General features: G+C 57.0%; 3 protein-coding genes across 5 annotated transcripts in view; 1 reads left to right on the top strand and 2 right to left on the bottom strand.

The window, feature by feature from the left end:
• Positions 1-1772, bottom strand: part of MYH14 (myosin heavy chain 14) — a 66081-nt gene extending 64309 nt beyond the window's left edge. For 2 of the 3 annotated variants that reach the window (XM_058674300.1, XM_058674302.1), the window contains exon 1: positions 1637-1768. In XM_058674300.1, coding sequence (XP_058530283.1) covers positions 1637-1708 — 72 coding nt within the window. In that variant the 5' untranslated portion in view covers positions 1709-1768. Of the gene's footprint in view, positions 1-1636 lie in introns of all 3 variants that reach the window. The other variant, XM_058674301.1, reaches the window with a different exon arrangement.
• Positions 1773-9055: 7283 nt separating this feature from the next.
• IZUMO2 (IZUMO family member 2) lies at positions 9056-13893 on the top strand. The gene is made up of 7 exons (XM_004596959.3): positions 9056-9371; positions 9480-9554; positions 10778-10864; positions 11028-11048; positions 11774-11854; positions 13286-13412; positions 13784-13893. Exons 1-7 carry the CDS (start codon positions 9116-9118, stop codon positions 13824-13826), a joined length of 690 nt encoding a protein of 229 aa, XP_004597016.2. The 5' UTR covers positions 9056-9115; the 3' UTR covers positions 13827-13893.
• A 3361-nt stretch (positions 13894-17254) lies between these two features.
• ZNF473 (zinc finger protein 473) lies at positions 17255-19886 on the bottom strand. Its single transcript, XM_036492596.2, has one exon. The coding sequence runs from the start codon at positions 19850-19852 to the stop codon at positions 17324-17326; it is 2529 nt and encodes an 842-aa protein (XP_036348489.2). The 5' UTR covers positions 19853-19886; the 3' UTR covers positions 17255-17323.
• Positions 19887-21501: the final 1615 nt, after the last annotated feature.

Below are 21501 nucleotides of genomic sequence, written 5' to 3'. Positions count from 1 at the left end.
CAGCTCTGTGTATTCTTTGTGCCGCACAGTAGAGAGGCCAGGGGAGGTGCGGGTCTTTTATTAAGGGTATCAGGTGAGGTTCTCTAAGGAAGTGATGTTGGGGAAGGATGAAAGTGAATGGATGAGCATATGACAGAGGAGTGGATAACAGGATGAATGAGGGAACAGATGGCCGTTGAATGGATGGATAAATAGATGGATGGATGGAAAAGAACAGGGAGAGGTGACTGTGCAGGTGGATATACAGACACACAGGTTGGGTGGATGATGGCTGGGTTAATGGATGACAGATACATAGATGGATGAGTGGATGGATGACAGGTGGATGGGCTAATGTATGTAGGTTGCAGGATGGACAGATGGACAGATGGACAGATAGTTTGATAAACAGTTGAGAGAAAGCATCCATCCACTCAGGCATTCCATAAAATTCCAACAATGAGCAGAGTTGGACCAGGTCAAAACTAGGAATCTAGAATACAGTCCATGTCTCCCACATGGGTAGGGCAGTGACCGCGTCCTGGAGCCATCCATCACTCCCTGGTGCCTACGAGGGTCTGATCAGCAGGAAGCTGGTGTCAGCACCCTGAGCCGGGAACTGAATCCAGGTACCAGGATGTGGAACACGGGACATCTTACTCTCTAGGTACACCTCTAGCCTTTGAGTTTCATCCTCCAGGCACTATGTGGACCCTCTGGTCCCTTTGGATGGGTGGATGGGGGGACATCTTTCACAGGGGACAGTGCAGCCATACTCTCCCTCCCCTGCCCAGCCAGGGCAAGGCCAGGCGGAGCACACCCAAGGGCAGTGAAAGCTTTGGTATGTGTTGCCAGGCTGCGGCCACAACAGCACTGTTTACGGTTTGGATGGGGGAGTGGGGAAAGGAGAGAGGATCCAGTGCCTTACTTATCACGTGGGCAGTTCCAGCATGCTGTCAGTGGGGAGGTTCCTGACCGGGCCACCCTGTTCCCTGGGACTGGGTGACCGCACCTTCCCAGGAATCAGGAAGAATGCTCCTCATACCATGAACCTGAATCTCCCACAATTACACACAGCAAACGCAAGCCACAGCACAGGTCCGCAGAGCATGGTGGATGCTACCTTGACGCCAAACAATGCAGGTGATGCTAACTACCGACTCACGGGTGCACCCCGCAACCCTGAGGGTGTGGCCACAGTATGCACCGCCGATAAGCACACAAAAGCCTGGCAGATTAGCGGAAGGGATAATTCACAGAGGAGCACGCTGGAATAATGGACAGAACAGAATGTGCCTCCAGCCCCGTCCACTCCCCCCACGACACTCTCAGCCCCCAACCACGCCTTTCCCAGCCAAGCTCAGTCTCTCTCCTCTCCTGTCCCACTAGTGTCTGCCACCAGCACGGATAAAGCACACGGGTCCAACTTACGCAGGGACTGCCAGGGTTGGGTGTGCCTCGACTTCCCTGCTGTTAGCATCAGCAATAGGGAGCAGTCGTCATCCCTGCGACTGCTGGGGTTGGCTTTGGCACATTGGGGAAGGACTTCCATGATTGTTCCCTAAGGAAGTTGGCCAGACTCGCCTCTGTGGCAACTCCACTGGCTTCTTCTCCCGCGCCCCCACGCCCCTCCCCCAAACCAGCCCCACTGGCTCACCTGTCTCTCTCTCCCACTCCCCAAGGACTGGGCCCAGGATCGGCTTATCTCAGGTTCCCCGGAGCCTGGCATGGTGGCAGCTGTCCCTTGGACCTCCAGAACTTTCTGCACACCTGAGTGGAACTCAGATCAGGAGAGCAATAAGTCAGGTATATAATTAACCAATATATGGCAGGCTGTATCCATAACAGCTTGGCTACCTGGGCAGGAGCCCCACACTGTGAGTCTCTGTCAGGCTGCAACTCATCCTGCCTCCTCCCTGCCACTCCCCAGCTTGCTCCTGGAGGGCTCACCTGACCCAGGTGCTACTCCAGAGCCAGGCGGGGCGCCGCCCTTGGGCGGCCGTCCGCTCTTTCCATTCTCACTGCTGCAGGTGAGCACAGGCCACCTCTGCGTCCACCCATCCCCAGCACGGAAAGTCTGCACCCTCCCTGGGTCACATCCTGATTGCCAGCAAAAAAAAATGCTAACCCCAGGGGCTGTTGTGTGTTAGAGGGACAGAACTTCTTTGTGCTGGTTCAATGTCCCCTGGAAGCCTGAAATGGCCAGAAATAGGATGGGCTGGGCTGGGCTGGGAGCGCCATACAGGTCTCCCACATTTTGCTGGAAGGAACCCAGTGACTTGAGCCATCACTACTGCCTCCTAGGGTCTGCATTACCAGGAAGCAGGAGACAGAAGCAGAGCTGAGGGCCCAGCGTGATGGCTCAGTTGGCTAATCCTCCCCCTTGCAAGCACCAGGATCCCTTATGGGTGTTGGTTCATGTCCTGGCTGCTCCACTTCCCATCCAGCTCCCTGCTTGTGGCCTGGGAAAGCAGTGGAGGATGATCCAAGCCTTGGAACCCTGCACTCGCATAGGAGACCCAGAAGAAGCTCCTGGCTTCAGATTGGCTCAGCTCCGGCTGGTGTGGCCATTTGGGGAGTAACCAGCAAATGAAAGATCTCTCTGTAACTGCCTTTCAAGCAAATCAACAAATCTTCTTTTAATCAAAATGAAAAAAAGAAGAAGAAGAAGAAGAAGGAGAAAGAAGAGGGAGACGCATGGGGTGGACACACACCATCTCACTGGATGCTCCTCTCTGCATCACAATGTAGCCAGGAGCCCTTGCCAGACACTGTGCAGAGGCCAGCACCACATCTCACCCAGCCCCGGGAATCAGATAAACTCCTCCTCTGTAAACACGCAGGTGTCAGGACTTTGTCATAGCAACAGCAGCCGGACCAAAACAGACAGGCAGAGTTTAGCAAGGAGACCCACTGTTACAGGAGGGTATGGCTGCACAGTGGTGGGGTGGGGTGCAGCAGTGTTAACCCTCGGGACTCCAGCTGTTTCACCTCTCACCAATGCCGGAATGAATCCAAGTTTCTCTTGACTCAGGGCCGTCTTCACCAATACTGGTCACTGGGCACTGCCCTCTGGACCAAGGACGATTGTAGTTTCATGGTGCTCAGTAAATGGGTGTGTGTGTGTCATGGAAAAAAGAAAAAACAATTCCTAATCACTCACGCCCAGCAAGCCCCTTGTGGTAAAACAGCAGCTTGAGCAGAGGAGTGAGGCCCATCTCACCACTCATGAAACCTCTGGGGTCACACACAGGAGAGGACACGGCCTTCCTTCCCCGAGGAAAGGCCCAGCGACTCGCCGGTGGGGAGGCAAGCTTGTTCAGACCTCCACTGCTGCTCCCCGGGTTCGGCTCCAGTCCAGCAAGCCTCCCTGTGCAGACCCGAGTTGCTCAGGCCTTCTGTGTGGCCAGTGCCCTGCAGAGGCTTTTGCCCATCTGGCCACACCCAGAGACACATGTGTGTCACTGAGCAGGGGCCAGTGACCTTCAAGGGCCGGCAGCATCGTCAGCTCCATGGTCACAGGCCCTCCCACCCCCCAAACCTGAACCTTATCTTCCCCCCAAGAGCAGCTCAGGGGGTTCTTGCTGCTCACCTTTGCTCGGGTTCTGGCCTCCACCTTCCGTGGCCCTTCCCACCCTGCCCTTTGGCCCTTACATTGGCTTGGTGGCAAAGCCATAAATGCATACCACAAGCTGGGTGGCTTCAGTGACAGATACTGACTCACCCTAATGACAGCCAGCAACGTGTGGGCTGCTTCCTTCTACAGGGCCCAGAGGGAGACCCCGGCCCAAGCCTCTCCACGTGTCTACCATGCCTTCCCCCTTCTGCACACAGCTGTCTGTGCCCAGGTTTCCCCTTCCTGAGAGGAGGAGAGACGGAGAGCAAGATCTTCCGTCCGATGATTCACTCCCCAAGTGGCCGCAACAGCCAGAGTTGCGCTGATCCCAAGGCAGGAGCCAGGAACTTCGTCCAGATCTCCCACACGGGTGCAGGGTCCCAAGGAACTGGGCCGTCCTCGACTGCTTTCCCAGGCCACAGGCAGGGAGCTGGATGGGAAGCGGGGCCGCTGGGATTAGAATTGGCACCCATATGGGATCTTGGTGCATTCAAGGCAAGGACTTAAGCAGCTAGGCCACCGCACTGGGCCAAAAATCGGTTTCCCCTTCTTAAAAGGGCACAAGTTCATGTTGGGTGGGGGGTCTACACCATAATCTTCTGATCAGTGCAGAGACCCCAGAGGTACAGGTGCTGGTGGCCCTGCAGCATCTCTTAAGGCACCACAACTCAACCCAGTATATCAGCTGCCAGGGCTCAACTCAAATTCTAATTCCTCCTTAAAGGGCTCCTTAATTTCTCAACCCAAACTAAGCTCTTGGTGGACTTTCCTCCCCCAGATGGGAGGAACACACAGAATGATCTAGGTATTTTTGTCTATATTTTGTAATCATCCTGTTGGGATGTGAGCTGATCAAGAGAGCCTCCTTGTCTTGGACACTCACTCTGCTCACTTAGTGCAGTGGTACAGAAAATGTGCTCACGTTCTGCTTTTGGAATTTCAATGAACTAATTGAATAAACATCTGTTGAGCATCCACAGGAACAAGCCCTGTCTAGTCCCCAGGCACACAGCTTGGAATACCACAGACTTCCCGGCCCACATGCATTGTTATCTCCCACAGGAGAGAGGAGGACAAAACAACGAGATCAATACGTCAGACAAGTGGCACACCCTGCAGTGTGGTCCTGGGCTGCCAGGAAAGGCATTGCAAACAGGCCAGTTTAGGAAAACAGAAATCAGGGGTCAGCGTTGGGGCATAGTGGATTAAACTGCTGCCTATGACACTAGAATACTGCATGAGTGCCCAGTTCAAGCCCCAGTTTCTCCCCTTGCTGTGTAGCTCCCTGCTGATGCACCTGGAAAGGTAGCAGAGGTGACCAAGTGCCTGGACCCCTGCCACCCACGTGGGAGACTCAGAGCTCTAGGTTCCCGGCTTCGGCCTGACTGAAACAGTCATTTGGGGAGTGAACCATTGAATGGAAGATGGCTCTTGCTCTTTCTCTCTGTAACTACATTTCAAAAAATACATCTTAAAAATTTTTTTTCAGGACCCAGTGTGTTAGCCTAGCACCTAAGGTCCTCCCTCACCTCGTACGCACCGGGACCCCATATGGGTGCTGGTTCGTGTCCCAGCAGACCTGCTTGCGATCCAGCTCCCTGCTTGTGGGACAGCAGTCGAGGATGGTCCAAAGTCTTGGGACCCTGCCCCTGCGTGGGAGACCCGGAAGATGCTCCGGGCTCTTGGCTTCGGATCAGCTCAGCTCCAGTCCTTGAGGCCACTTGGGGTGGGAATCATCGAACAGAAGATCTTCCTCTCTATCTCTCCTCTTCATATCTGACTTTCAAATAAAAATAAATAAGTTTTTCAAAAAGCGAAAAAGACAAACAGATCTGTATTGTCTCACTATGACTGAGGAGACAGTCTGCACTTAGGACTGGGCCGTCGGCAGGGCCAGCATGCGTACTATCCCTCAATCCTTCACCCGCAGGCTGTCTGCCAGCAATTCCGGACTCTTCTGGGCTTGTGGCTGCTCCGGTCCAACAGTTCTGCCTCCATGTGCACAGGGACCCAACCCTGGTCTTCGTGTGTCTTCCCAGCAGTGTATGGGGTTTGAGGCGTGCCTTGACTCTAAGATGGCCTCATCTGACCTGATGTGCCACAGAGGACGTGAAAGGTAATGGAGCAGCTAAGCACAAAGTTCTCATGAGGTCAGCAATTGGAAGGGTGCAGCAGGTGCACATGCCAAGGGCCCAATAGATGAGAAAACCCCCTCACATCAGCACCTGCCCCAGTGTCTCCAAGCCAGAGCCCCTCTAACAAACTAACGCAGTTACCATGTCCACCCTGCCCTTATGAGCCGCCTCTGAAAATACTTTTTGGTGGAAATACCCTATATATTAAAAAAAAAATCTTGCTTTATAGAATGATACTCGGGGCTCAATTTGCAAATCTTCATTGGCCAAGTGAGTACCAGTTCCTTTAGTCACCAGCTTTTCAGTTCCCGAGGGTCACGTGGTGAGGAACGGGCTGGGAGGGCAATCCTCCTGGGAGAAGACCAGTTTCCTCTGTAACCCAGAGCAGAGCCGGGGCAGGGAGTGACCGCTCCCTTCAGCTGGGCGCCGGGGACAGGCTCTGTGCCCATGGGCTGGAAGCTGTTATGCCCTGGGAGTGAACAGCTCCGTAACTGAGAGGTCAAGGCCCTCGGGCATCGCAGAGGAATTTAAATTGTTTTTCTGCGGCTCATTTCCTGGTTTCTAAGTACAGCGATTAACAGGGAGGAGCCTGAGGTGTGGTCCTCCTGGGAAGCCAGGAATCTTTCCGCTGCATCCAGTGTGTGCTGCCCGCTGGGCACCACTGTGGCGCTGACCCAACAAAACTCATGGGAAAACGAGGAGTTAAAATTTACTTTGGGGGAGGCTGGTGTTGTGGATTGCCAAGTAAAGCCACCAGCTGCAGCACCGGCATCTTCTATGGGTGCCAGTTCCAGTCCTGGCTGCTCTATTTCCAACCCAGCCCCCTGCTAATGCACCCGGGAAAGCACAGGCTAGGGCCTGGCACAATGGCTTACTGGCTAAATCCTCACCTTGCAAGTGCTGGGATCCCGTATAGGTGCCAGTTCATGTCCCAGCTGCTCCACTTCCCATCCAGCTCCCTGCTTGTGGCCTGGGTAAGCAGTGGAGGACGGCCCAAAGCCTCGGGACCCTGCACCTGCATGGAACAGGCTCCGGGCTCCTGGCTCTGTATCAGCTCAACTCCAGCTGCTGCAGCCGCTTGGGGAGTGAATCAACGGAAGGAAGATCTTCCTCTCTGTCTTTCCTCCTTTCTGTATGTCTGACTCCAATAAGATAAAATCTTAAAAAAAAAAATAGTTGAAGAGTCCTGCTTAGCCTCAGGCCACACCAGAGGCAGACTGCAGAGGTGGTGTTGTGCCAGGGCCTGATTCCGGGTGCAGCTCTTGGCGGAGTTCCTCAGCACTGGCATTGAGTGTCCCAGCAGCCCCATTGAGTTTTAATTTTATTATTATTATTATCATTATTATGAGTGAAAGAGAGACCTTCTGTTTGCTGGTTCATGCAGTCAGATGCCACAAGAGCTGGGACTGGACGGGGAACCAGAGCCCCAAGCAGGTCTCCCACGCAGGCAGGCCCTCAGCCAGCCTGCCAGCCTCTGCTCAGTGAGCCTCTGGGGGCTCAGCACGGTCACCAACGCTTGCACCTGTTAGCCACTCAGAGGGGCAGCAGATGATCAATGCTATTTCACCAGTTCCGCACGAGCCGTGTGTGTGCCACCAGCACCCCTCGTGAAACCTGGCCAACTTCCTGGGGATCATCCCAGCTCCACGCCGAGTGCAGGTGTGAGTCTTATCTGAAGGGTGAATTCCTAGAGGTGGAATTGCTGAGTCACAGGGCATAAGCCAGGCTGTGACCCCGGAACGAAGGTGAAGGGGTTGGTGGGGAAGAGGAGAAAGATGTCCCAGGTAGAGGAACCTGCACAGACCAGGGTGCAGGGGCTGTGAAAGGCACTGTCCCCAGGTGCTGGGCACTCACCCAGTAACGGTGACAGCAGGTGTGCAAGGGAGGGCGGTGAGGGGATGTGGCCAGGTGTTTGCATGGGTAGGCTGGGGACGCTGGGAGCCACAGAAGGGAGGGTCAGGTCAGCTCAGAGCAGTGTGTGGGAACAGCCAGGGCGGGGAGACTGGATGCGGGGAGGAGACTGGGGCTGAAGGGCCCGAGGGAGGGGCTTCTGAGTGCGGGGTGCTCAGTGTGGCCAGGTGTCTGCTCGCGGTACACAGAGGGGATGAAGAGTGGTGACGCCACACACGCCGCTCAGCTTGCGCCTACCGCGTCCACGACGCCTGCCAGGCGCACAGTGCAGCCCTTCCGCCCAGCCGTGCCCACCCTGCTGTCTGCCTGTCCCTCGCCAGCACCTCCCTGTCCCCTGGAATAGCCTCCCAGGTTGCCTTTGAACTCTCACGGCCACCACCCCACCCCCGCCGAGATGCGCACCGCAGTAGGCAGGCGTGGGAGCGGCCCCAGCCACCTGGCCGCAGGGTCGCGAGGACCGGATGGGACAGAATCTCACCACCCAAACGCAAAACCGGTTCTGCGCCCTGCTGCTTCTTGCCGCACACCTGGGCCTCACAGCTCCTTCCAGGCGGCAAATACCAGCCCCTGGCCGGCGGCCCGACGGGAAATGGCCACGGGGAAAAGACTCGCAGGTGCACGCCGCAAAGGACAGGCGCCTGGGCAGCTTGCCTGGCCACGGTGGACGGCGTGGGCGGCTGGGGCGTGACCGCACTCTAGCGGTCGAGCGGCCCCATTACACCCTGAGGGATCTTCGCCCCCAGTAACTCCCACTCAAGTCAGGTCTAATGAAGCACTGAATACCTTCTATACGCTGGGCCAGCGAAGCGATGGTCAATCAAAAGACAAAGGGGGGCTCAGGCGGAATTTCAAGTTTTCTGTGAGCCACATTAGAACAGTAAAATAGGGGTCCCACATTGAGGTGCAGCAGATTAGTTTGAGTCCCGGCTGCTCCCACCTGGCTCCCTGCCCATGTGCCTGGGAGAGCAATGGAGGATGGCCCAAGTGCTGGGTCCCCTGACACCCACGTGTGAGACCCTGATAGAGGGCCAAGCGGCTGTTATAGACATTTGGGAAGTGAACCAGCAGGTGGAAGATTCTCTCTATATCTAATTCTGCCTTTCAAATCAATGAAATTTTTTGTCTGTTTAGAAAAGGCATGGCAAGGGTTGGCACGGTGGCCTACTGACTAATCCTCTGTCTGCAAGTGCCGGTATCCCATTTGGGCGCAAGTTCGTATCCACGCTGCTCCAGCTCTGTATTCACAGCCTAGAGCTGGGGTCCTGTACCCAGTAGGTGCTCCCTGAGTTGTGGCATAAGCGAGTGCCAATGCGAGTGTCTATTGGAGAACTGCAGCAGCACCTGGCGCAGACTGAGTATGCAAAAAAGTAGGTGCCCACTAAATATCTCCCATTCCGGACTTCCTGCCAGGTTCCTGGGCCTCGAGGCCCCGCCCCGTGCCTGGGGGCGTGCCCAACCGGGTGGGCTCTCTGTGATGTCACAAGGGGCCCCCTTCGCCATGCCTCTGGCCTGGACTCTCCTGCTGCTGTGGGGCCTGGGCGGCCCCGGCGGCTGGGGCTGCCTGCAGTGTGACCCCTCGGTGGTGGATGCCCTGAGTCAGCTGCGCCGGGTTCTCATCCCCACGCACTTCCACCAGCAGCAGCTGCGGGACCGCGCTCAGGCCCTGCTGCTGGGCATGGAGGGGCCTTTCTTCCGGGACTATGCACTCAATGCGTTCGTGGGGAATGTGGGTGCGTACTGGAGGTGGGGGGGCAGAGACATGGGGGCCACGCCCCCTCCAGGCGTGGAGGGCGGGGTCCCTGGGCGGACCTCACTCTGGCTCCCTGCGAACCTTCCAGGGATACAGCAGCTGAAGGAAGTGGCCAGCTTCGTCAAGAATCAAATGCAACACTTGATGGTGACTGCCCTGGAAGGTAGCAGCGTGGCCTGCCCCTCCCCATACCCACCTCCGCGCCTGCCAGGGCTCTGAGGTCAGGAGAGAGAGGGAGAGAGAAAGAGCACCACCTTGCTATCTGCTGTTTCTCGGCGTGCCCACCAGAGTCGGGACTGGGCCTGGCGCTCGGACCCCCATCCAGGTCTCCCACAGGAATGGCCACAACCGCGGGGAATGGGCCAGGACTCCTCAGGGCAGAGTCCAAAGGAGGGGCCAGGCCCCTGGGTGGCAGGGACCCAGCTGGGGAGCCATCAGCTGCGCTGGCAGGAAGCCGGGACTTGCATCGGGCTACTCTGAGACCCAAGCATTGACTTAACTGCCACATCGAATGCCCAACAAAGTACACCTGGCACCTCCGCCCATCCCAAGTGCCCAGGGCCATGGAAGGCTGCCTTGAGGCCACCCAGACAGAGAGTGCCAAGGCCTGGAGGCCCAGTGGAAGTCAGGAAGCAGCCAGCACGGACAGTAAAAAGGAGACCACAGCCGAGGCTGTCGGGTGAGGGAGGAGGGAGCTGAGGTGGAGAGCGGTCAGGCATTCCTCGAGACCCACCCAAGCTCAGCGCATCCACTGGGGGCAAGAAGTGTCTCCGGGGTCAGAGTTGGTCCCAGGTCAGCATAATTTCTGTAGACTTGTTCAGTCTCCCTGAACTGAAAACCTGAACTCCAAATGGTGTGGGATTAAGCGTTCCAGGGCCCAGTGCGATGGCTCAACTGTCTAACCCTCACCTTGCAAGTGCTGGGATCGTGTCCCAGCAGCTCCACTTCCCATCCAGCTCCCTGCCTGTGGCCTGGGAAAGCAGCAGAGGACGGCCCAAAGCCTTGGGACCCTGCACCCGCATGGGAGACCTGGAAGAAGCTCCTAGCGTGGATCGGTTCAACTCTGGCTGTTGTGGCCACTTGGGGAGTGAGCCAGCGGATGGAGGATATTTGTCTCTCCTGCTCTCTATAAATCTGCCTTTCCAATAATAAATAAATCTTTGAAAAAAAAAGAATTACAGATGAGGGATGTTCCACCCGGGTTTGTCCCAGAGTGGGTCTGGGGAGGGATGCTGAGCCCTGGGTGTGTGTCTGTCCCCCGGTCCCAGACAGGAATGGGGGAAGCACTGAGCAGGCCCTGGGTGTTGCTACCCCCTAGGCAGGGGGACTGCGGACAGGGCGGGGCTTTTCTGGGTGTCCCCACAGCCCGAGGCCTCTCTCCTTCAGGAGAGCTGCTTCTCGATGAGCTGGTGAAGCTGAGAGAGATCATGCTGAAGGAACTCAAGACGGCCTTGCGCTCCTATGAACTGAAAGGTGCGGCTGTCCCCACTGATGTGCCCGAGCCCGTCACCCCAATATTCTTTCCTCCCCTTTCTCCCCTAATTTTACGTGCTCTTGCCCCTCTCTCGGGCCCCTCCCACTGCAGTGTCCAGTGGGTACTCCCAACCTGCCTCACTCCGGCTCTGTTCTCTTACAGCCTGTGATCACATAGTCTGCCGTGAGTCTTCAGGGTCTTGCCTGCTCCTTGTCTTCCGTCACGGGTGACCCGCCTCTCCTCCATCGCCAGCCCAGCTGCAGCTGTCCAGAGCTGCAGCTCCCAGGGCGGGGCTTTGGCCTGTAACAACTTCTTCAAGCGGTTGTGACTTGCAAAACGTTGTGTTGGGGAGGATTCAGAGTTGGGCTAGAATAGACTGCGTTACATTAACAAAATACCTCCAAGTCCCGCAAAATGGAATTCTCTCGCATGCATGCATGTTTCGTTGAATATCTAGCAGCTTTTCCAAGCGGTGACCTGGGCATCCAGGTCAGACCCAAATCACTGCTTGTGAACTTGGGAAAGAATGTTGGGAGTGACCCTAAGCCTCTGATGCCCAGGCCAAGAAGTGATGAGTATCACTGTCCACGCTTTCCATGGGCTTGTAGGTCACATGGTCAGCATCCTGTTGTAAGGGAGCCTGGGAAATGTAGTATTTCTGTGGATGCAGGAAGTGGCAGAGACGGACGGTGGCTTGACCATCGCTGCCTTGGGGAGCTCCAAATTCGGAAAAGAGAACTCAGAATTAACCAGTATTTCAGGGAATACATCAAAAGTTACATCATGGGAGTCGCTGCTGCATTTTGTTCAATTTGCTCCCCAGTTCAGGAGGGCCCCCAAGTGATCTCAGGTCCTCTTTGCTCATGTTCTGTCCCCGGCATCTTACTTCTTGCTCTCCCTTTGGCCAGGCCTGCTAAAAGAAGAGGTCATGGACTGTTTGCATTGTCAGAAAACCATTACCAAATGTATCAAGAGAAAACAATGCTTCGGTAAGCCTGTTGGGGGTGGGGGTGGGTGGCACGGCATGGCACCGGGGTGAGAGGAAGGCACACAGCTGTGACCCTGTGGGTCTGCATCCCTCCGCTAACCACTCGAGTCTTGAATTCTTTACATCCATGCACCGTGTGGCCTGGGAGCTCCGTAATCTACTCGATGGCTGACTGTGAATGACCGTGCCCTGTGCTGTGTCCCACGCTGGGCCCTCTCACAGCCACGCGGTTCCCCTCACTCCCTCATGTCCTGCCTCAGAGACCACCTGCTCTGCAAGGCCTCCCCGATCACACGCTCTTGTTGTCTGCCGAGCAAGGTGAACAAGGGTCATTAGTTTCGCTTCATTCATTCTTGACCATTGTGTTTGCAGAAAAACTGTAGGGTTTTTCTGTCCCAAGATGGCCACAGCGCAAACCTCACACCCAGAGACCCTAATAACGACTCCTCAATATTAAATCATGCCACGTCCCCCTGGCAAGTTCCCACATTGTTCCTAGAACTTGTTTCATGGGTGATGTGTTCAAATCAGATTTTTTTTTTTTAAAAAAAGACAAACTTCTCATACCCTTTCACTGTTAGATGATTTTCACTTGGGTGACAGGAAGAAAGTTGCCCTTAGCTGAGAACAACTAACTGGGTTCCAAAACATTAAGAGGGGAGAGCAATCGAATACAGTGTCATGTGGGGCGGTGGAGGGGCACCGTGCTAGCTCAGTGAGTGACCATCAAGACTGGAAGGGATGGAGGGGGTGCCGGGAATGGTGTGATAGGTGCAGAGATCCCACATGAGTAAACAGCGAGGAGGAGGAGGATGGTGGGTGAAGTAGGAGAGCAGGGACACTGGGCACTCTGGAACCAGAAAAACTGGGGAGCAGTGGGAGGACTTGAGGAGGAACCTCAAGAACCAGGTGCTCCAGTGCCATCTGGAGGTCGCGTGAGGAACTGCAGCATGCCACTTGGGCAGCCCAGGAAGTTACCCCGGAGGTAACTTGAGGGTGGGACCTTGCAGTGTTCCTGACCAAATGCAGGAGCTGGGGCCACAAGAAAGATCAAAAATGGATCGTGCAAAGCCAACTTCAGGGTTGGCAGCTGAGGTGCAGCTCATCGTTTTCCCGTCCCTCCCCCTTCCCCCGTCACCCACCAGATAAGATGCTGCTGGCACTGGCTCTTGGCTGCCCCCCACTCCCCTCCCCAAGGACGTGTCGCGGACACACTGTCTCCACCAGGAAGCAAGTGTGTTTATCAGCTGGGTTCATGGCTATACTCTGAAGCCCTGAGGTCAGAGACCCAGTGCTGAGGGACAGGCAAACGGGCAGACAGACCCCAAGGGGAGTCAGAGAAGAATCCGGCCCTGCCCCAGGTTGCTGCAGGAAGAGTCAGGGGCAGGTGCAGAGCAGAGGCTGGGAGCTTAGAGCTGTCTCTCCCTGCCAGTCGATGGGCAGCCCCGCATGACCCTGCAGTATGAGACGGACACGGGGTACCCGTGGAGCCAGGCCCTGGTGGGCATCATCGTTTCAGTGTCGCTCGCAGTCTTGGTCTTCTTGGTCATCCTCATTTCGTAAGTTTTCCCCACCCCTCCCCCATGTCACGCCTCCCTGAGACTTCTCCCCAAAACAACCCCTCTCTGGGTGGGGGGGTGCCCCTTTGTCCTGGAATGCATAAATGGAAGAGCAAAGGCAGCTTCATCACTCCCTTATAGTCATGATCTGCAGTGGCCCCTCCTTTCCTCTGAGCCTCAGCCGCACCCTCTCTGCTCTTGCTGTGGCTCCCTGCGCCCCTTTCCCCTGATGCCAGGGTTTCCATCTTCTCAAAAGCGGGGCAGTACCAGCGTCACCCTCTCAGTCTGCCCACTTCCCTCCTGGGTCAACTCTGATGGGCTTGAGAACCCCACCCGCCCTCTAACCTCTCGGCTTTTTCCTCTTGGACCAGGGCTTGCACGTACAGGCGGAACCGAAAAACGCTGCTGCGTTAGGCCTGCGGTCTGCCGGCTTTGTAAGGGGAAAGGAAATGTCTAATAAAGTCTGTGACTAGTTCCTCAGGTTGTCAGGCTCCTGGGTTGTCAGGCTCTTGGCCCAGGCTGAAGCCAGGAGTTTCCTGCGGGTCTCCCACGCGGGTGCAGGGTGCCAAGGCTTTGGGTTATCCGCTGCTGCTTTCCCAGGCTACAGGCAGGGAGCTGGATGGGAATTTGAGCAGCCGGGATTCGAACTAATGTCCCTATCGCATGCTGGCGCCGCCCATCGAGTGCTTCAGCCTCCGCTTCCTGCGCATGCGTGTTGCCACAGATACGGTCTTGCAAGTCAGATGATAAAGCACAACTGTCGGTTGGTTGAAACGTTTTAAAACGACCAGCCCTAGTGCATGCGCAGTCGAGCATGCTTGGGAGCCGAAGCTTCAACCTCTGACGTTGAAGTGGCTTCCTGCCCAAGCGGTTCTGGGAATTGTAGTTTCCTGACTCAGCCTGTGCAGCCGCATCTTTCTACTGTCTCCGAAGGCGCCGTTCCTTCCCGCGGTCTCAGAAAGTTCAGCGGGAAACAGGCGTCCATTTCTGAATTTTCTCATTTGCTCCTTCTCTTTCCGTCACTTCGAGCGTCCCTCTGCGAAGAGGAAACTCCAGTCTGTCAGGGACGTGGCCCAGCGACAGGGACGCTGGTCGCCACGGCGACGGGCCTTCTGGCGTGACGTCATCGCAGTGCGCGGGCCGGGGGCGTGGCCACTGGCAGCAACCTGCGCGCCGGCCGCTCGCCGGGGAGTTTAGGATTCTGAAATTAATGGCCCTAAAATGCTTTTACTTGAACGGCAGAGAGCAGCGATGTGTTTGCATTTCGGGAGACTTTTTTTTTAAATCTTTTTGTTTGTTTCAATCTCTTGGCTCCAGAGGTTCAGACACTGCCTTAACTTGTTGAGACTTTCTGGGAAGAAACGTACTATAAATGGATAATGAAAGCTGTGCATCCTGATAGTATGAAGTGCGCTCAGCCTGGGCGGGGGAGACAGTTATTAGCCATGGGAGACTCCCGAGCAAGGCGTTGTGAAATCTGGCTGAGCCCTGAAAAGGGGGTGTTTTCCGAAGGAAATAGTGGAGCAGAAGGCAGAGGGAGCAGGCAAGAAAAGGCTGAACGGCGGGAACTCTGAGCTGGCGCTCACTGGTTAGCTCTGCTCTGCAGCAGTGACCCCGGGACACCCGGTCTTGGTCCTCAGCGCTCGGGGAGATACCCGGGGTCATTGTCCGGGGCTGGACCTGCGGTCACCCTTTGCCTCTGGCCTGGGGCAGGTGACCTAACGCCCTAAGCTGAACTCACAGGGTGTCTTTGGCTATATGCCCTTGTTCACTGGTGCTTTAGTGGAGTTTGTAAAGTGCTTGTTTGGGGCCCGGCGGCGTGGCCTAGCAGCTTAAGTCCTCGCCATGAACACCCCGGGATCCCATATGGGCGCCGGTTCTAATCCCGGCAGCCCCACTTCCCATCCAGCTCCCTGCTTGTGGCCTGGGAAAGCAGTTGAGGACTGCCCAAGGCTTTAGGACCCTGCACCCGCGTGGGAGACCGGAGGAAGTTCCTGGATCCTGGCTTCGGATTGGCACAGCACCGGCCATTGGACTACTCTCCTTCTGTTTGTATATCTTCATTAAAATCTTTATTAAAAAAAATTTAGTTTATCTCGCCCCACACTGAATGCCCAGACTCCATCTCCCAGCATGCACCCTTACCCAGAGGCCTCTGCTTCAAGAGGGTGAGAACCACAAATGGCTTCTGGCGGATACGGTCCAGCTGTGGTGTCCTGACACAGCGATCGCACAGGTGCATTCCCCAGGCAGCCAGAGTGGAATCCACCTGGGATTGAGTCCAGAGCCGGTGGTCTGACCTGGAGCAGGTGGATGTGGACCGGGCTAGGCAGGCCCCAAAACAGACGCTCAACTTGGACATACCCACTGAGTCTTTGCACCATTGCCGGTCAGGCCCTCACTCACTCTCACTATCTCCCACGACTGTCATGTGGATGCCCTGAGCTGACCATCCAGCTGATTTGGGGTGGACACCTCAGAACCCTATAGAAGACCAAGTCGCCTCTGTCACCGGGTGTCTGACTGGAACCACATGGCTCCTTCCCTCTGCTCCAGTCCCCTGGCCTGGCCCCTTCTAGCAGCGTATGCCTGAGAGCCAGCAATAGCCACCAGCGCCCTCAGAGGTTTGCCGTGCCTCTCTGTCCGTGACCATGGACCATGCTGGGAGACGGGCTCTGAGTACGGGCTGGGATTCACAGATAGAATACTCTCGATTTTTGAGAAAATGCTGGAAAACTGCCCTTGACCAAAAACACTGGGGGCACTACAGTGGCTCTCCAACAGAGCACATGGAGTCACATGGACTGGGCTGTGGGCGCCCCGCCTGCTGGGGTGGGACTGACCTGGGGCTTCCCTCCTCATCTGGTCTTCAGGGTGTGTTCCAGTTGTCCCACACAAACAGACAGAATGTCCGAGCCCACCAGACCTGACAGAGCTCCGGAGAGCAGGGGCCACGGGCAGAGCTACACAGTTCAGCCAGCGGGCTGCAGGTGTTGGGGTTCAGTTAGCCCTATCACCAGGACCCCAGCCCCTCCATTCACTCACACTGGGGCACGGGCCCGGCAGCCAGCAAAAGGGTCAGCCCTGCTGATGGCACAGGCCTGGCTGGGCGGGCGGGGCCAAGGCTGCACTCTTCAGCCCTGCTTGGAGTGACTTGAGTGACGATGATGGCATTTCCCAGGACGTCTCGTCAACAGCCTCATGGTGAAAACCTGGCCTTGAGTTTATCTGTGACCCCACAACCCTGAGGAAGTGGCAGGGGTCTCTGCATGGGGAGATAAGGGAGGAGGGGGCCAGGCATGGACTAAGCGCAGGACGCCAGAGGAAAACTTAGAGAAGTGCAGGTCTCATGTGAAATTAGCAGGACGGGAACTGCAGGTAACAGGAGGACATGACTCACTTCTTCCTTTGGAAAAAGGAGTGGGGCTGTCTATGTATGTGTCTGTGTGTACGGGGTATGTATGTGTGTGTGGGGGGGTGTGTATGTGTGTCTGTTTCTGTGTGTTGTGTCTGTTTCTGTGTGTAGGGGGTGTGTTGTGTGTATGTATGTATGTGTGTATGTGTGTGGGATGTGTGTGTCCTTGTGTCTGTGTGTGTTAGCCCTAATGTGTGTTTGTACTTTTGTTCTATGCAAGCATCTCTACTTCTCACCAGTCCTTTGAAGCTGTGATCGTGCCCATTTCACAGCCAAAACACCAAGGCCGCCCACCCAGGAGACACAGACTGGCGCTGGAGTTGCCCGTGACCCCGAGGGCCGTGGCTTCCTGCGGTTGCTGCAGTGAGGCTCACATGCCAACTTAGGGTCCATCTTTACTCCCACAAGCACAGATTTATTTGGAGACAAGGGATACTTACAATGAGGGGGCCCCAGGATGAGGCCACCGAGAGGCACCGGCCAGTGCCACGGTCTCTTACTGCCCCTGTAGGGACGGCAGACGGTCCAGCCGAGGCCCAGCCTTGTGCGTCCGCTGGTGGCGGCTGAGTCCTGAGCAGCAGGTGAAGGCCCTGGGACAGAGGCGACACTGGTAGGGCCGCTCCTGGGTGTGTGTCCTCTGGTGCTGGCTGAGATGGGCGTGCAGGGCGAAGGCTCTGCCACACTCCACACAGGAGTGTGGCTTCTCCCCGCTGTGCGTCCGTGCATGCTGCCCCAGCTGCGCCTTCTGAGCGAAGGCCTTCCCACACTGCTCACACGTGAAGGGCTTCTCCCCAGTGTGCACGCGCTGGTGGGTGGTGAGGCACGAGCTCTGGCTGAAGGCCTTCCCACATCGTGGGCACACGTATGGCTTCTCCCCAGTGTGGACCCTCTCGTGCCGGAGCAGCTGGGCGCGCTGGGCAAAGGCCTTCCCGCAGACCGCACACACGTGTGCTTTCTCCCTGCTGTGAACGCTCCTCTGGTGCTTGGTGAGGCTGGTGCTCCGGTCGAACGTCTTCCCGCACTCGTGGCACTCCACTGGCCGCTGCCCAGCGTGCGTTCCCTGGTGCCGGGCCAGGGAACGCCTATGCGTGAAGACTCGGTCACACTGGTCGCAGGGCCAAGCCCTCTCGCCCAGGTGCTCTGACTGGTGGCCCGCGGTGCCCTGGCTGAAGGTGGCATCGCTGCTCTCTGTGCTCTGCAAGGGACGCTCGGTCAACAGCCAGGGCTGCTGCTCCAGGCTGGAGGCCCCCTGGGGCACAGTACTCCCTGGTTCGCTGCCCTTCGGCCCCGAGTGGCAGCTCTGGTGGCGGGCCAGCTGTGCCTTGTGGCCAAAGGCTTTCCCACACGGAGCACACACGAAGGGCTTCACAGAGGCATGGGTCCTTTCGTGCTGGGCCAGATACTTGCTGCAGCCAAAGTCTTTGTCACACTTGTCACACTTGAAGCGCTTCACGGCCAGACATTGAGGCTCCCTGGAGACCGCACTCTCGCTGGCGTGGGCCCTAAGGTGGCAGCTCAGGGTGGAGGTGCAGACAAAGCGCTCCCCACACTGCTGACACATGTTGGGCGCCTCTGTGCTGTGGGCCACCTGGTGCTGTGCCAGTAGCTCTTGGTGGCTGAAGGTGGCTGGGCACTGTGGGCAGTGGTAGGGTGCCTCACCCATGTGCGTGGACAGGTGGTGCTGCAGGTGGGAAGGTCGGTTGAAGCTCTTGATGCAATGACGACACTGGTAGGGTCGGTAGCCTGTGTGGACGCGCTGATGTTCAGAGAGGTGGGTGCTGCGACCAAAGGCCTTCCCGCACTCCTTACAGGCAAACTGCTTCCCGAAGCTGTGCACCCGCTGGTGGATCTGCAGGGAGGCCACGTGGCTGAAGGCTTTCTTGCACTCGGTGCATCTATAAGGCTTCTCTCCAGTGTGAATGGCCTGGTGCGTCACGAGCAACACGCTCCGTCTGAAGGTCTTCCCACACTGTTGGCACATGGCTGCAGCTGTGGCCTTGGCCTTGGTGGCCATGTGCTTCCTCTGATGCCGAGTGAAGAGCCTGCTCAGGCTGAAGATCTCTGGGCACTCGGAGCACTGGTAGCATTTACGGACATGGCTCCTGCGGTCCTGAGTGACGAGGGGCTGGCTGCAGCTGTGGGCCGTGGGCTGTGTGGCAGGGGCTGTGGGGCCGCCAGCCTCCTGGCTTGGGCTTGTCTCATCCTGGGCCTGGGTCACATGGTGCTGAACGAGTGGCTGGCTGCAGCTGTGGGCCGTGGGCTGCGTGTCAGGGCCCGTGGGGCTGTTGGCCTCCCGGATGAGGCTCGGCTCAGCCCAGGCATGGGTTTGCTGGTACCATAGCAGCTGTGTATCCTGACTGAAAGTCTCTTTGTGCTTGTCATACATGTGGGGCACAGAAGGAGCAGGCTGCACAGCCAGGCCCAGAGTGTGAAGGAACACTCTCCCGTTGGGGTCCTCGCATGGCCTTGGAGGCTCGGCCTGGGCATGGGCAGCCCAGTGCTGGATGAGACAGTAGATCTTGCTGAAGCATGCACCACACTCGCTGCATTGGAAGGGCTGCTCGTCGCCCCACACGCAATCTGGCTGCCTCTGGCCTAACTCGCTGTGGCAGCCCTGGGACAGGGCTGGCGTGAGGCTCCCCACAGGTGGCTCCTGCTCCACAGAGGCCCCTGTGGTGGGTGGCAGGGAGCAGGAAGTGGGGCCTCGTTTGAGTTCCTGAGCCAGGCGCTCCACTGGGTCATCTGTCCGGGGGACATGAGTGCTTGGAGGACTTTTGGGATGTCTCAGAGAGCTTCCGGAATCTCTTGGAGGACTTCTGCTATCACTACAAGGACTTCCAGGAGCACTTGAAGGACTTATGGGATCACTCAGAGGACTTCCAGAATCTCCCAGAGGACTTCTGGGATCACTCAGGGGACTTCTGGAATCATCTAACAATCCGTCTAGCCAGCTCTGGCTTATCCATGTGTCTCCACAACTGAAGCTTCCCATGTCATCCTTGGCAAGTGCCTCCAGAAGCTCCATGGAGAACCTCTCTTCCAAGAAGGCCTGTGGCAGGGGGGAGCTCTTGCCACTTGTTCCTAAAAGACAAAAGAGACACGCAGTGCTGCCTATTCTCCAGCTGCAGGGTGACAGCTCGATAGAGGGGCCGCAGGGGCAGGCCTTGTCCTGCGGAACCAGGGCACAGCCCCAGCCTCTGTGGTCTCTGGTCCAGGGGCCCCTGTTTTGTGTTAGTCAAGTAATGCTGAAATGCCTGCCATGCCTGGGCCAAGGCTGGCTTCTGCTCTCTTCCACTCCCCTACCACACCCAGGTGTACTGGGAGCCAGGCCTGGAGATGCTCGGGGCTACCCTCAGGCTGTGCCCTGGGCCTGTAAGAGGGTCTGGAGACAACAGCTCAGAGGGTAAAGGGCCACCTGTGGTGAGGCCATGTGGATGCAGACATAGCCTGAACTGAAGGGTCTGCCCATATGTTATGGTCACCAGGACAGAGGGAGAAGGCCAGAGAGGCCCAGAGGCCAGGCATGTGGGTGTCTGTGTCAACCCCCAGGGACCATCCACAGCTTCTATGGGAGGATCTGAGGAGAAGGGGACTGAGGGCCACTCACTGGGGCCCATTGCTTTTGGGCTGCTTCCGGCCTGGGCTTCCAGCTTTTCCACATCATCAGTACATTGACAGGGGAGCTGGGCGGATCTCAGGGGGTCTGTCGGGGAAAGAACAACACTGTAAAGATTGTCAAAAAAAAAAAAAAAAAAAAAAGAAGTAGGGGTCTGGCAGACAACCCAGTGAGGCAGCCAAAAGCTACCCTGCATGGCTGTGGCACTGCCTGCCCCAGAGGTTCCCGGTCAGGCAGGGAATGGGACCCAGATGGTCCCCAGCCAGAGCAAGCAGCCCTGCTGGCTTGGGGTGGCTCTTGAGGGACAAGCAGAGTTGACCAGCTTTTGAGGCACACACACTTCCTCCTCTGCACAGGTTTACACATGCTCAGGTGAAGGACCCCATTACCCAGGCCTTGTGGTGGGGTGCAGGCCAGGGCCAGGTCCTGGGATGGACAAGGCCAACCTGTGCCCTGCCTTCGGCAAGCTACCCAGTGGAAAAGAGCAGGGTCATGATCCAGGGGGCAAGTGCGGCAGCAGAGGAAGATCCGTCCCTGACTTCCAGAAGGAAGTGAGACCAGGAGCCAAGCAGCATGGGGGCCTCCGGGAGCTGAGAAGGGGCTCCGACAGAGGGTCCACAGAGCCTGCCACTGCTGAACATTAGCTGGCAGAGCCAGCCAAACCTGACCCCCAGGACGGCCGAGACAGCGACGCATGTGGTATTAGTGGCAGCAGGCTTGGGGACCCCTTGTACTACCACACTCACAGACCTCAGCAGGGGCTCACTGGACGGGTGGGTTCAGAAACAAAACGATAGAAACAAAACGCGACTGCTGCTGCCATAGCACTCACGGCCGTGCAATTAAATTCCCTCACAGGAGCCTTCCCACAGCTGGGGGCTCCCACAACCCCTGCCCCTCAGAGCCCAAAGAATGCAGCACCCCGAGAATGGGCACTGGGGGTATGTGGAGGAGGAGCTGGCCGCGATGGGATGCTGAGGTCATTGGAGTCACACAGACACAATGGCCCATGACCGTGCTGATGTGGGAAGGGCCAGCGGGCTCTGCTGCTCTCCTGG

This window comes from Ochotona princeps, chromosome 16 (assembly GCF_030435755.1).
Source record: "Ochotona princeps isolate mOchPri1 chromosome 16, mOchPri1.hap1, whole genome shotgun sequence".
In the NCBI taxonomy this organism is placed as follows: domain Eukaryota; kingdom Metazoa; phylum Chordata; class Mammalia; order Lagomorpha; family Ochotonidae; genus Ochotona; species Ochotona princeps.
Note: the sequence above shows the minus strand (reverse complement) of the source record. Positions and strands in the feature narration are given on the sequence as shown.

Excerpts from the sequence above, each read along its gene's own strand:
- IZUMO2 (XM_004596959.3), top strand. The coding sequence starts at position 9,116 with ATGTCACAAGGGGCCCCCTTCGCCATGCCTCTGGCCTGGACTCTCCTG. Across the intron at positions 11,049-11,773 it reads CTGTGATCACATAGTCTGCC|GCCTGCTAAAAGAAGAGGTC; the intron begins GTGAGTCTTCAG and ends CCCTTTGGCCAG. Across the intron at positions 11,855-13,285 it reads CAAGAGAAAACAATGCTTCG|TCGATGGGCAGCCCCGCATG; the intron begins GTAAGCCTGTTG and ends TCTCCCTGCCAG.
- ZNF473 (XM_036492596.2), bottom strand. The coding sequence starts at position 19,852 with ATGGAGCTTCTGGAGGCACTTGCCAAGGATGACATGGGAAGCTTCAGT.